Source organism: Ovis canadensis, chromosome 2, assembly GCF_042477335.2.
Source record: "Ovis canadensis isolate MfBH-ARS-UI-01 breed Bighorn chromosome 2, ARS-UI_OviCan_v2, whole genome shotgun sequence".
Classification (NCBI taxonomy): Eukaryota; Metazoa; Chordata; class Mammalia; order Artiodactyla; family Bovidae; genus Ovis; species Ovis canadensis.
Genome location: NC_091246.1, coordinates 59120063 through 59135582, shown reverse-complemented (window position 1 = coordinate 59135582; position 15520 = coordinate 59120063). Strand labels below are relative to the sequence as shown.

Below are 15520 nucleotides of genomic sequence, written 5' to 3'. Positions count from 1 at the left end.
AAAAGAAAAAGTTAAGATTTTAATTTTTTAGTTAAAATTAGTGACAATATAGAGAAATTTTATTATGAAATATTATAGTAGGAGGAATCTGTAGTTCATGTAGAATTACCCCCTTTTCATCTTATAAACGAGCACCTAAAATTTGTAGCACATAAGTGGTTTACCGGTAAGTTGTAGAGTAAGACAGGACCCTAGGGCATCTAACCCACATTCGTTGTCCTTTTAGATGTGTTGTGTTCGTTTCCTTCACCAGTAGGTTGGGATATTGTATTGATATTTCCAAAAGCAGTTGTAGACATTGGGGAAGACCAAGAAGTTTTATAAACTGTGACTACAGAATAGATTCAGGATGCTCTGAGAACCCTTTCAGCTCTTCTTTGTTTTAACAAGACATTAAAATGATGGTATCAAAGTGTTTAAATATATAAACCCACAACAATCAAGAGATCTCAGAATATCTTTGAAAGACAGGAGACAAGCAGAAGAGTGTGAAACTGAAGCAGTAGAACAAGGGGAACCATCACCTACAATATGCCCAGGGACAGCTGAGGGGGAGTCTGATCCCCCTGCGGAAATAGCTCCATACTCAGGTGTGCATGTGGGAGACAGAGTGACGTTAGTTAAGCAGGTGAGTGAAATAGGGGGAGCTCATTGAGTTTGTGCTTGAAAGAGTTGAATACCAGCCCCACCCTCACTCTCCTGAAATGAGATAATTTCATTTTGAAAAAATTAAACTGGAGACAACTAGGGTAGCTACTGTGAGTTTTTATACCCTAGAAAAGAGTACCTGGGGGTATCCTATTATAGTTACTACCCACTTTTTCCTGCATTAGAAAAGCCAGTCAGTCACTGACTTCCAGGGAGCTTTTTGCTCTCATTCTTAAATAGAAAATAACCGTCATACGCCTGGTAGTTGAGTAAAGCTTACAATAAGAGAGGTGAGGAAAGAGTGAAAACAAATCCTAGTAGGACCAGGGAAAATTTAGGGAACAAAATAATTTAAGAAAAAACCCTACTTTGTGTCCTTAAAGAGGCTTAAAAGGAGCTGGAAACTTTAAAATAAGAATAGAGTGTTAATTAAAAAGGGAATGTCAGAAAGCAGAGAAATCTCTTGGAAATGAAAATGTGGTTGCTGAAATAAATTCAGTAGGAATTAAAGAAATTTCTCAATATATAAAAAAGAAAGAATGGAAAATGTGATAGAAGTGATATATTGGGAGAGGCTGCATCGAGGAGGTCCAGCATGTTCCTATTAAAAATTCTAGATCCAGAAAAAATTGGAGGGAAGCTGTCAAAGGGCAAGAAAATTCCCCATAGCTGAAAGTAAGCTTCAGGCCTCAAACTGAAAATAGCTAAACGAAAATAGCCTCTACCTAGATACTCTTCACTATGAAATTTTAAAATACTGAAAAGATACATACATTACAGAGAAAAAAATACTGGTCACCTAAAAAAAAAAAAATCTGACTTTATTATTGTTGTCATCAGCACATGGATTCTGGAAGGCATTAGAAAGATACCTCCAAAGTTTTTCAGGCAAATAATTTTCACCTTAGGGTTTTGTATCCAGCCAGACTATCAGTCATAAGTAGAGGCTGACTAAGATATTTTATATGTAAAGAAATTTGAAAAGCTTACCCTCTGTGTTATACAAGTTATTTGTAGAAATAATCCAGCCAAATGAGGGAATAAACTAAGAAGGAAGGTAATAGGGGATTCAGGAAACATAGGGTTCAGTGCAGAGTCAGCTAATACAGATTTGAGAGCCTTCCATTAGTTGTGTGATTGACAGCTTAGAAACACATTGAGGCGTATTTTACTTACTATGCATTAGGTACTGTTGGAAGGGAGCAGGGAGAGGAAGAGGAGGAAACTGAACTCCAGAGGGAAAAAGGCTACACTGACATAAACATAAAGTGAACTAAATTATGGTAGATTTTTTTGGGGGGTGGGGAGGGCGCTGCACCTCAGCTTGCAGGATCTTAGTTCCCCAACCAGGGACTGAACTCACGTCCCTGGCAGTGAAAGTGTGAGTTCCTATAGTGAATAGCCAGTGAATTCCCTAAACTATTGTAGATTTTAAACTACTCCCTGGTGGCTTTACTCCCTGGTAAAGCGTCTGCTTGCCGTGCGGGAGACCCGGGTTCAATCTCTGGGTTGGGAAGATCTGCTAGAGAAGGAAATGGCAACCCACTCCAGGAATCTTGCCTGGAAAATTCCATGGACTGAGGAGCCTGGTGGGCTACAGTCTATGGGGTTGCAAAGAGTCGGACACGACTGAGCAACTTCACTTCACTGGTGGACAAGAGAAGAATCCACTTTAACCTGACATTACGGGTGTCCCCCTTTTAAGTGACACACAGAGGCAGTGACCACCTATGTAATTTGTTGTCCAAACCAGAATGCTAATAATGTAAGGAGTCACTATACTTCTGTAACATCAGGACAGCAGGTATAAACTGGAACAGCCCAAGGCATCTGAGGGTATGTGGTCATGCTATGCAGGGGTAATGACATGGAAACAGTATAAGAGGTATAATCTATACATAGGGACACAGTATATGTCTGCAGTGGGCAATATTAATTTAATTGTAATAGTAGAAATACTGTCTTGGTTTGCAGCTTTTATTGTCAGCTTGCATGTAACAACAAATAACTAACCTGAACTATACTTAGTATGTATTAGTATTCACTTAGTATGTACTGAAATGTATCGTGTCCTGATATATACTTAGTATATATTATATTCTAAGTATTTTTAACATATAACTCATTTAATGCTCTGAATAACTCATTTAATGCCTATAACTCATTTAATGCCCTGAATAACCTTATGAGGTTGGTGCTAGTTTCATTCCCGCTTTTCAGAAAAGGAAGCTAAGCCAGAGAAGGAACTTGCCCAGCTTGTCCCTGATTTATGGTTGGATTGGGGCTTTGAGTTCAGGCTTTCTGCCTCTTCTCTTAAACATTGCTCCATACTGTCTCTCAAATAACAGAAAACTTAGCTGAATATAAATTAGTTGAATAATTTAATTATTAATTTAATAATTATAAATTAATTATAAATTTATAAATATATACTATATAAATATATATTATATATAAAGAATATATACTATGTATTATATTTATATATATTTATAAATATATAAACATAAATTTTATATATAATAAATTATATAATACATATTTTATAATATATTTTATACAATATATATTAATATATAATAATATCATATTATAATTATATGATTATATTTTAATATAATTTGAATATAATATATAATATAATATATTTGAATATATGTAAATATATAATATATAAACATATATTAAAATATAATATATATTCTAATATAATATAATATATTTATAATTTAATATATAATAATTATATACTATATAATTATAATTATATATTATATTTCATAATATAATTATATAATTATATTTTAATATATGATTATTATATGTTATATTATATATTTTAAATGCAATTATAATATATTATAGTTATAATAATATAATATATAATATGAATGTATAATTATATAATATATATTATAAATTATATATATAATAGATTTTATATATAATATACAAATATATAAATATTATAAACTAATTATAATTTATAAATATAAATTAGTTGAATATAAATTTCAACTTTGACAATATAAAAGCTAGGTTTGGAAGGTAGACAGGAGGTAGAAAAACGGGGAAAAGACCGGAACGTCCTCATTTTACAAAGCAGAACATTGATAGAGTTTATAGTTGATCAGCAATATAGATTTTTAAGTATATCACTACATGTGGAAGAGATCATGACCAGTGGAAGAACTAATAATGACATAACTTTACTAAGCAGTGTGGATATAGGAAAGAGTGTAAAGGAACTAAATCCTTGCTTAATAAATTAGAAAGTTAACAGATACTGCCTCAAATTTAGTCAGAAATAATCATATAAGTATAGTATTTGGAAATGGAAAATTAAAAATGAGACTAGTTTTCTTAAACTTCATAAAGAAGGATATCCAGTAAACATGGAAAAGTGCCCAACTTCATTAAGTAATAAGAGAGAAACAAATCAAAACCAGTAAAGCTACATGCTAGTGAGATTGACAGAGTCTGATAGTATCAGGTACTGTAGACCTGGAGTACTATGGGAATCTTCTACCCTGCTTATACTGAAGTATAAATCAATACTACTTTGAAGAGCGTTTAGCACTCTCCATCAACTGAAGGTATGTAAATACCCTGTAACCCAGCAGCCCTCACCTCCGCCCTGGGTAAATGCACCCGAATAACCGGTACAGCAGGATTCATGTGCTTGCGTTAGGACAAACAGAAAAAACCCAAAGTGTCCTGTAAGAGTGAAACATTAAATAAATTATGTATATTTGTACAGTGGGAAAGCTTTCAAGGAATAAAATTGTATGAACTATTGGTGAAAACATAATTATAGTTTCAGACAGTGAATCATTATAACTAGGCTCAAGCACATCTTTATTAATCAAAATAGGAACCATTACAGTCAACACTTGTTTACCAACAAGAAATAAGTTTTCTTATTCCTGTAGCATAAAAATCTATGCTTCAGGATTCAACAACTCTTTGAATAGCATTTTCTGCATCCTGCTGCTTGTGGAAGTGTTTTCCCTGCAAAAAGCTGTCAAGATGTTTGGGGAAGTGGCAGTCAGTTGGCGAGAGGTCAGGTGAATATGGCGGATGAGGCAAAACTTCATAGCCTAATTCACTCAACTTTTGAAGCTTTGGTTGCGTGATGTGAGGTCAGGTGTTGTCGTTGCAACCCAATGCCAGCTGCAGGTATTGGGATTTTCAGAGTATCTCATTGATTTACTGAGTGTCCTTCTCAGATGTAGTGGTTTCCCCAGGATTCAGAAAGCTGTCATGGATCAGACAGGCAGCAGACCACCAAACAGTGACTGTGACCATTTTTTGGTGAAAATTTGGCTTTGGGAAGTACTTTGGAGCGTCTTCTTGGACCAGCCACTGAGGTGGTTGTCACTGGTCATTGTATACAATCCACTTTTTGTTGTACATCACAATATGATTGAGAAATGGTTCATTGTTGTGAAATAAGAGAAGACAGCACTTTAAAATGATGATGTTTTTAAAATTTCTGGTCAGCTCATGAGGCACCCGGCTTCCCTTGTGGCTCAGCTGGTAAACCTCCTGTAGTGCGGGAGACCTGGGTTCGATCCCTGGGTTGGGAAGATCCTCTGGAGAAGGGAAAGGTACCCACTCCAGTATCCTGGCCTGGAGAATTCCATGGACTGTATAGGCCATGGCGTCTCAAAGAGTCGGACACGACTGAGTGACTTTCACTTCACATGAGACACCTACTTATCAATCTTTTTTACCTTTCCAATTTGTTTCAAATGCCAAATGACCACAGAATGATTGATGTGGAGTTCTTCAGCAGCTTCTCATGTAGTTGTAAGGGGATCAGCTTTGCTGATGCTCTCAATTATCGTCAGTTTCTGATGGCCGACCACTATACTCCTCATGTGTAAGGCTCTTGTCTCCTTCGTAAACTTCTTGAACCACCACTGCACTGTACATTCGTTAGCAGTTCCTGGGCCAAATGTGTTGTTAATGTTGCCAGTTATCATTTCCATAGTCTAAAATAAGTATTAAATAAAAACAGCAAGTAATAAATCGTTAGCAAAAAAAAAAGTGAGAATGCACATTAAAATGATATATTGATATAACCACATTTATTTAGAATGTATTCCAATATCAAATAGCAAATTTCAACAATGCAGAAAACTGCAGTTACTTTTGCCCCAACCTAATAGAACTACAGATAGCAATCTGGATGGATTTTTTAAAACAATGTTGAGTGAAAGAAATAAAATAGAAAAGACAGAGTACACCGTGATCCTTTACATAAAGTTGAAAGTGAATGTTGCTGCGTTATGTACGATTCTTTGAGACCCCATGGATAGTCTATGGAATTCTCTAGGTCAGAGTACTGGAGTGGTGGGTAGCCTTTCCCTTCTCCAGGATATCTAACCAACCCAGGTCTCCTGCATTGCAGGCGGATTCTTTACCAGCTGAGCCACAAGGGAAGACCAAGAATATTGGAGTGGGTAGCCTACCCCTTCTCCAGCAGATCTTCTCAACCCAGGAATTGAACCCGAGTTTCCTGCATTTCAGGAGAATTCTTTACCAGCTGAGCTATCAGAGAAGCTCCATATGGTGAAAGATGCAACCAGGTTAAAGGAAATGGTAGTCAAGAAATGAGGATGGTGTTTATAACTAGGGAAAGAGGCCTGAGATGAGGGAGGGATATGCGGGATCTTTAAGATGCTGACAAGTACTTGCAGATTTGAGTGGTGGTTACGGGTTATGTAAGTCACTGTGAGTTATGTAAGTTATGGGTCGTGGTCACTGTTTGGTGGTCTGCTGCCTGTCTGATCCATGACAGCTTTCTGAATCCTGGGGAAACCACTACGTCTGAGAAGTACACTCAGTAAATCAATGAGATACTCTGAAAATCCCAACCCCTGCAGCTTCGTCACATTGACACTTTTGTTCTGTGTACTTCTCAATATGCATATAATAATTTACAAGTAAAAACCTGCAAACCTGCTTAAAGAATTGGTCACCTCTAGGGTGCTGGATGTGGGTGTGGGACGAGACTGTTTCGTTTTAAGCCTTTCACTACTGTTTGCATTCGCATGTTCATTCACTCAACATTAATTGAACAGACTATGTACCAAGCATTCTTGTTAAAGAGTGCTTATAAGTTTTATTACATGTTTTAGCTCATGTAATCCTCACAAGAGCTCTGTGATGTGGGAGCTTATCTCCACTTTATACATAAGAAAGTTGAAGTGTAGCATTATGGAACTTGTCCAAAATTATAGAGCTAATGGGTAGGGCCAGGATTTTGCCTCAGAATTTTTAAAATATAATTTAAAAGAGAAATTTAATTACTAATTATAAGCAAAGAAGTATACACTCAAGGGAGATGCCAAGTTTTCACTTATCCAGTTACAGAAAAAGCACACATCTTTCATACTGTATACATCTTGCATTGGTAGGGATTTTCCTTATTCAGCAATTATTTATTGACTGCTTTGTGCTAGGTGCAGGTTTTGGGGATAAACAATAAAATACACCCCCTTTCTTGAAATAACTTGCATTCTAAGTGAGGAAACAAGCCAAAAGTTATTGTAGTGATTATATACCAAGTGATACATTGCTGATGACTATATAAAATCTTAGGAATCTTTTAGAAAGCAGTTTCGGGATAGGTATCTCAAAGCCTGAAAAACATCTGTTTGCTTTGATCTCAGCCTCATTTTTATGGCTTTGTTGCAAGAATGTTTTTCTAAATATGGAAGAAGGTCTTCATGCATAAAAATGGTTATTTTGTCTTATAATATTGAAAAGTTGGAAAGGATTTAAATGTGTAATCAAAGGAATAGTTGACCAGTAACCCCACTCAGTGAAATATTTTGTAGCCCACTTGAAAAAAAAATCCAGGTTATGAATCCCCTGATTATATGAGAAATGATTGATTTTAGTCATTTTAAATATAAAAAAAGGTTGAACATAAAATTTGATATACAATATGATGGGAGCTTTGTTCCAGAAAAAGCAACCTAGCCAAAGGGAGGAAGGAGAGCAGATGACAGGAAAGATTTCTCCAAAGCCTTATCATTACTCTTACCTAACTAATAGAATATCAAGCAATTTTACTTTTTAATTTTTTTGGTTCCATATTTCTGTTTAAGGGACATGAATTATTTTGTAGGAGAGGGGTTCACTTTTTCAGAAAAATTTAACGCTGTGTTCTAATACTTTCCACTAGAGGGAGAAACTATTTCATGTTACTGCACGTTAGTGTGCTATTTAGAACCAGTCAAGAATATTGTAATTTAGTCTGCTTTTCTCAGACAGTGGTGAGGGTTTTTTGTTTGTTTTCTTATTTGTTTAGAATTTCTTTGAAATCAATTTTAGAAGATTTATTTAATCATTATATTAAAAGTAGAGGAATTTTTCTCCTTTTTCCCGTTGAAAACTTGGTTGGCATTAGTAATGAAAGTTCAAAGAATTTGAAGTTATATAGACTGTCAATAAAAATATGTTCACTGAGCAAATTTTTGAAAGCAGTGAACAACTTACTGAAGGAAATAAAAGCCACCTGTGTTCTTTTTTCTTAAAAAGGTATTAAAGATATTTTTTCATGTCACTAAATATTTTTCTAAATCAGATAATTTGATAAAGCTTATGGACCATCTTCCAAGAAAAACACATAGATATATTTTAAATATAGAACTCCTCAGGCCCATTCATTAACTCTGGTTGAGCCCTCTTATCATTGTTATTTTCCTAGTGGTTTCATAGAGCATTCCTTCATATGGTGTGCTGTTTTTATTTAAACCAACCCCAATTTGGAGGCTCTTAGCTTTCCCCTAGAGTTTGATTATAAATAATCTTATGACATCATGTTTGTAGATAAATCTTTGCTCACATCTATGATTTCCTTAGGGTGAACTGCTGATGTAAGATTGTTGCTGTGTACCAAAAGTCATTGTCCATAAAGTGATACCAGTTCCTCTCACAATGATAACATATAATAGAATTCCTTATTCTTTAAGTGATTGTTGAAAGCATTTAAAATGTATAAATACGCCTTACTGTTTTCATAGGTGTTCTGATTATTTATTGCTGCATTAGAAACCACCCGGAAACAATGACTTAAAACAATAACAGTCATTTATTTTGTTCTTGAACCTGGAGATTGAGTAGTATATTAATTTTCCTTTACTATACTCTTACTGACTTAAAATAATACCTATTTTACAAGCTCACAGTTCCGTAGGTCAGAAGTCCAAGCACAGCATGACTGAGTTCTCCACTCAGATACATAGTGGGAGCATGTGGGTTCCCTCCAGAGAGTGTTAAAGTGTGTGAAATTTAAGTGTAAGACATCAGGCCCCCGATGTTGGATGTTCATGTTTGTACTGGATGTTCATCAAACCTCACGAGTGTCATAGAACTAAAATCGAGATATCAGCCTGAAAGTGTTACTATCTGGAGGGTCCAAGAAAGAATACTTGCAAACTTTTTCAGCTCATTGGCATAATTCAGATTCTGCACTTGATTAAATAGAGGTCCTCGTTTCCATGCTGACTGTCAGCTGGGGGACAGTCTCAGCTGCTAGAGGCCTCCCACTTGTATTCCCTGCCACAACATCATGCTTGACTTCTTCAAAGCTGGTAATGGGGAATCTCCCTCTTGTCCCTTTTGTATTTCAGATCTTTAGGAGAAGTCCAGTTCCTTTTCCTTGGACGCCTGATTATATCACATCCACCCAGAATAATCTCCCTCTTTTCAAAGCAACTGATTTTGGAACCTTAATTACATCTACAAAATCCCTTCACTACAGCACCTAGATTGAAAAACTGGCAGGATTGTATACTTCAGCATAGGAATCTTAGGATCTCTTGTAGAATTCTGCCTACGCATAAGCAGTGTCCTCTGCTTCAAGGACCTAAGTGTCTTCAGTTCAGTTCAGTCGCTCAGTCATGTCCAACTCTTTGTGACCCCATGAATTGCAGCACTCCAGGCCTCCCTGTCCATCACCAACTCCTGGAGTTCACTCAGACTCACGTCCATCGAGTCGGTGATGCCATCCAGCCATCTCATCCTGTCGCCCCCTTCTTCTCCTGCCCCCAATCCCTCCCAGCATCAGAGTTTTTTCCAGTGAGTCAACTCTTCGCATGAGGTGGCCAAAGTGCTGGAGTTTCAGCTTTAGCATCAGTCCTTCCAAAGAACATCCAGGGCTGATCTCCTTCAGAATGGACCGGTTGGATCTCCTTGCAGTCCAAGGGACTCTCAAGAGTCTTCTCCAACACCACAGTTCAAAAGCATCAATTCTTTGGCACTCAGCTTTCTTCACAGTCCAACTCTCACATCCATACATTACTACTGGAAAAACCATAGCCTTGACTAGACGGACCTTTGTTGGCAAAGTAATGTGTCTGCTTTTGAATATGCCATCTAGGTTGGTCATCTTTCCTTCCAAGGAATAAATGTCTTTTAATTTCATGAGTTTTTAAGAATTGTGAGAGTTTACCAGTGTTCATTTTATTTTACTGACCTTGGTGAATGGAAAGACTACTACCTCTGTGGACAGGAATGGCACCCAGCTTCCTGAATTCACAGTATTGGTTCTGCTTCTTAGTGGTGTGAGCTTGGCTGTGCTGCTCTACTTACTCTGCTCCTTTGCCTCCATTTTCTCATCTGTAAGATAACATGAAGTTAGTATTGTTCTTTCCTCATATTTAATACCTAGGAAACTCCAGAACAGTGCTTGACATATAGTAAGTTGGTTTAAAAGTGATTACTCTTTTTTAAAAATGCTTTTGAATCTGCAGTTATGTAACTCAGGTATGTTAAGCATGTTCATTAATAGGGCTTCCTGCTGTAAAGAGACCCACAAATAAAAGCGGAATTTTTCTTTCTTGGTCTTAATTTTTTATTTCTGATTTACTATGTTATACGCATGCACCTTTTATGGTGAGCTGCCACAGATTTATGTTGGAAAGAGTGGGATTTAAATAAATCTTTACTATGCTAATTTGATATATTTCAATAATTAATTTCACAAGCATGATATGATATTCCAGGTAGCAGATTAAAGTCTGAGTTCTCTTCTGGCTCTACCCCTAAATCATGATGAAGTCTACAGTTGGAAATGCCTTGGAATATCATACTATGAATTAGGTATAATATTTACTCTGTTTCTTTACACTAGGAAAAACTGGAGGAGTGCTTAAAGCAGTTAAAGGAGGAAAGAGTAATAAGGCTTAAGGCTGATAAACGAGTCAGTGAGGTAAACAAGTTTCTCCTTACACTTTTGAAAGTTTCTTGGTTTTATTTTGATTTTATTTTAAGCCATATGCATATAGTTTGTAAACTTCAAAACTAATATGTTACAAATTGGTGGCATCATATGGACCTTTACATTTACTGGTATTTAGTGATCATATGATCTAGATACAGGATGAAATAGAACTCTCACGTCTCATTTTCCTTTTAGGTATATGCTTATAGTTTATATATATTATTATATTATGTATCCCAGAAGGTATGTTTTTAAAAATGCAAAAATTTGTTTTTTTGTGTATTGTGTGTGCTTTATATGATGTTAGCTTATTTTCTGTTCATGATTATTTGATTCAAGAAAGCATATTTTGTGTATATATTGTATATCTAGTAACATAAATGACATGATGAGACTTTACTGGCAGTGAATTAGGAAAATGAGTCATTTAAATAAATATAAGATATTGGAAAACTAGTAAGAATGCAATGAAAGTAAAAATACATACTGTGAGAATTACATTAGGTAATGTGCATGAAAGCAGAGCATAAGCTAGAAAGTTCTATATGAATAAAATCTATTCCAGAGTGAGTGTAGGGAGGGAGTTTTGAAAGTGCATCTACTGGATTGGTGGACACTAGTTCATTCAGTAAATATTGAACATCTGCTTATGTAAGACATGAGGGCATCATGAACATAACGACCTTTCTGAGAAATACTAGAGTTGATTTTTATATAGGGCAAATCAGAAATAATGATCTAAAGAAGAGTGCATGGGAGTGAATATTTCAAGAAGCCAAGGAGAATATTGGTGATGGTACAGTTAATAAATTGGGCTGGTTATGATTTAGGACTTTTAAGCATTAGATATTTTAGTTATTCCTTAACATTCAGCAGAGTTGTAATATGCTTTGTTCAAATTAGGTTCTGTGCTTCATTTTCTAATTTAAGGGAAACTTAATATCGGGTAATTTTCTAATGTGGAATGAGGATCCATTATGAATTTAACCAGTTTAAAATGTGATCTTTTGAAAGATCATTAATAAAACAATCATTTCAGTTTATTTATATATATGTTGTATAGGAGACTTTGTTGAGTGCCTCTGCCTTTCGGTTATTATGTGATATGGTCTCTGTCTTAACTGATGGAGAGTTAGATTAATTACAAATTAATTACATTTGAGGATCACAGAGGATGAGATGGTTGGATGGCATTACCGACACAATGGACAGGAGTTTGAGCAAATGCCAGGAGATGGTGAAGGACAGGGAAGCCTGGTATGCTGCAGTCCATGGAGTCGTAAAGTCAGACACGACTGAGTGACTGAACAACAAATTGCACTTTGAATGTTTTAGTTTTATTCTTTAAACTAGATGAGACTACTTTTGTTTTCTTTTGATGATAGTGAGAAAAAATCATGTCAAATATTTTCAATCTTCTTTTATAGTTGGAACATGAAAATGCCCAGTTAAGAAATATAAATTTCTCTTTGTCTGAAGCCCTTCATGCACACTCATTGACAAGCATGATCCTGGATGATGAAGGTGTTTTGGGCAGCATTGAGAATTCTTTCCGAAAGTTCCATGCTTTCTTGGATCTCCTTAAAGATGCTGGGTTAGTTCCTTTCTCTTCATGGCATTCTTCTCTTTGTAACTATAGAGGTAGTTTGCTGAGGAACTTGAGCAGTTTTTATTACTTCCATGACCATATTTAGCCAAATGCAGTGAATTATAGGTAATAGAGTTGATTTTTTTTTTTTAATGAGGAAATGTATAAAGAAAAGCAAACAGGGGAGCCTGCTTTGGTAGAGTGGGAAGCCCGTTATAAACAAGTAACCTGTAGACAGAGTAATTAGTAGGTATAATATTTTGTAAAGACTACATTGAAGGCAATTTTAATTGAAAATATTTGGGAATGCATACGAATTTTACTGCCTTTCACTTATTTTTCTTGTTCAATAAGTTTGAGTTAAGATTGTTTTTGTCTTGGACTTAAAAACAATTATATAGGGAAGATGCAGGTCAGTGGTTCTTAACCAGGAGCAGTTTTGTCGAAAGAGGGAAGTGGAGATTGATAATTGATGGAGTGCTGTTTGGTCAGGGAATGAATTGGTATTGGGAAGGAAGAAGCAGACGCTTCTTGGGAGCTGGAGGAATAGTAATGGAGTGTGGGAATGGAGGTGAGAGGCAGTGGATGGTATGTGTGGTCGATGTTGAAGCTGCTAGTGAGAGTGTTTGAAATGGAGTGGTAATAGGCAAGGAGATGGGATGTATCCCAGAGGATGACTCTTTTGGAAAGGGCTGAGAATGCGGAAGAGAGAGGCTTGTAGTCTGGAGTAGGTGTTGGCTTTTAAGATGTTAGAAGTGTTTCCTGATTGTAGGTCTGGGGATATCTAAGCTGCTCTTCCGTGATTATAGTAACTTTTGTCTTTTTCTCCTTTTCTCCTCTGGTCCAGGCTTGGGCAGCTGGCCACAATGGCTGGTATAGATCAGTCAGATTTTCATTTACTAGGTCGTCCCCAGATGAATTCTACTGTTAGTAGTCCACCTAAAGAAAAAAAGAAGGCACTTGAAGAAGAAAAATCAGAATTACAGCAGAGTGCCTTAGGACAGATGCAAAATATCCAAGTAAGTGGACAGAACAGAACTTAATGATTCTAAGAGCAATTAGCAAAAAGGAAATTTCCAAATCAGAAAGAAGATAATAATGATCAGTCTCTGAGAGTTCATATGGTGAGGAGCTAGAAGCCTCTTTGAGCTACTTTTTGATAGATTAGTACATTTGTGCCTAGTAAATTTCATGATACTGCATTGTTGTAAATAAGAAAACTGGAAATTCTTTTGAAAATTTTATGACTTAAAGCAAACTATCCTTAGTGAAGAAAGAAAACCTTAGAGAAAATATCCTAAACTTTAAATTGTATAAATGCCTGTTCTATTCATATTTCATCTAGGTTTCTATTTGTATGCAGTCAGCTTACAATGAAGGAACACTAATGAAGGTACAATTACTGATATAGATAATTATTTAAAATAAGTGGTCCAGACATAGTTCATAGGCAGTATACTATAGTGAGTCACCTGGTTATGGAAATGGGAGGGGGAAACCTGTCAGTTTTTCCTCCAGCCTTATGTGGAGCCTCCAACTCTCACCTTAGCCAGTCTCAAACTGGTCTTGAAAACTGACAGCTTGGATACACAGTCTGGTCACAAACTGGACACATTTTTACATGTTTTCCATTTTGTAAAACTGTGTAAAAAACTGGTTTACATATACCTGGAGGATAGAAAAGAAATTAATTTTCTTACAGAATAGGGTTTTATTTTTAGTAAGGGAAAGGAAATAGGTAATAACTACCGTAAACACTGAAGTCTGAAAATGTAGCAGACATAATATTGGATATATCTAAGTTGAGAATCACTTGCAAGATATAATTAGAAAAAAAACTGGCTCTGAAATCTTCTAAATTATCAATTGACTGTTTTAATAATAAGATCACAGAGTAACATTGAAATTTCAGACTCCACTTTTTAATGGTTAGGCTTCCCAGGTGGTGCTAGAGGTAAAGAACCCACCTAAAATACAGGACACGTGAAAAGACATGGGTTTGATCCCTGGGTTAGGAAGATCCCTTGGAGAAGGAAATGTCAACCCACTCTAGTATTCTTGCCTGGAGAAACCTATGGACAGAGGATCCTGGCAGGCTACAGTCCATGGGGTCACAGAGAGTTGGATATGACTGAAGCGACTGAATGCTTTCAACGGTAGGCCTTGTTCATCACTGAATTTTTGTCTTGTCTTGTTTTTCTCTCCAGTTTCAGAAAATTACAGGTGATGCTAGAATTCCATTGCCTGTCGACACCTTCCATGTCCCAGCCTCTACTCAGGAGACCTTAGAGACTTCCAAAGACAACCTGGGAGTCCCAGTCACAGAACAGCGGCAGGAGTCTTTTGAAGATTTCATTGCTAGAGCATGTTCTCCTTCAGCAGATGTAATTTGTGGAACTGGAAGTCAAAGAAAAGAAGAGGAGTTATCTAGAAATAGCAGGCCTGCCTCAGAAAAAATGACCAAAACAGGTGAATATATCAAAAAGCACTCTGCTAAGAAACAGCCTGGGAAGGACCTGCATTCCTGCTCTGACTCACCTGTAAAGCAGAAAAGCAGAGGAATCGGGCAGAATAGCTCGTTGGTTAATGAACCAATTAAAAGCGAGTCTTCGAAAAAACACATTTCTGTTAAGAAAGAGAGTGAAATACTGACTGTTTCATCAAAGACAACTAGAAGTAAACTCAATCTTCTTGAACATTCTGAAAATGATACTCTTGGATCTGATTTTGAATGTCAAGAAAGCATCCATACTCTATCACGCCTGACATAGGTCTAAATCTTTTAAAATTATGTTTTTACCTTCAAATTTTAATAAATTACTTGTTTTTATTATAGCATTTGGTGTTTTAAAATATATGACTGGGAGCCATTAGAGAAAGATTTATTTCTACTTTTTATTATAATGAACATTTTGGTGTATGGTACACTTTCCTTTTTGGCAATTTGCACCATTCAATTGGCTAGTGTCTACTGAAGGCTTAATATGTACAGGACTTTTCTGGGTGCTGTTTCAGCAGTGAGCAAGATAAAGCTCTACTGTCTT

General features: G+C 36.1%; 1 protein-coding gene across 3 annotated transcripts in view; it reads left to right on the top strand.

Moving 5' to 3' along the window:
* CEP78 (centrosomal protein 78) overlaps positions 1-15311 on the top strand; it is a 37104-nt gene extending 21793 nt beyond the window's left edge. The window contains exons 12-16 of one of the 3 annotated variants that reach the window (XM_069574087.1): positions 10799-10876; positions 12316-12482; positions 13324-13495; positions 13822-13869; positions 14684-15311. In XM_069574087.1, coding sequence (XP_069430188.1) covers positions 10799-10876; positions 12316-12482; positions 13324-13495; positions 13822-13869; positions 14684-15247 — 1029 coding nt within the window. In that variant the 3' untranslated portion in view covers positions 15248-15311. The remainder of the gene's footprint in view (positions 1-10798; positions 10877-12315; positions 12483-13323; positions 13496-13821; positions 13870-14683) is intronic. The other 2 variants (XM_069574085.1, XM_069574086.1) reach the window with 2 other exon arrangements.
* Positions 15312-15520: the final 209 nt, after the last annotated feature.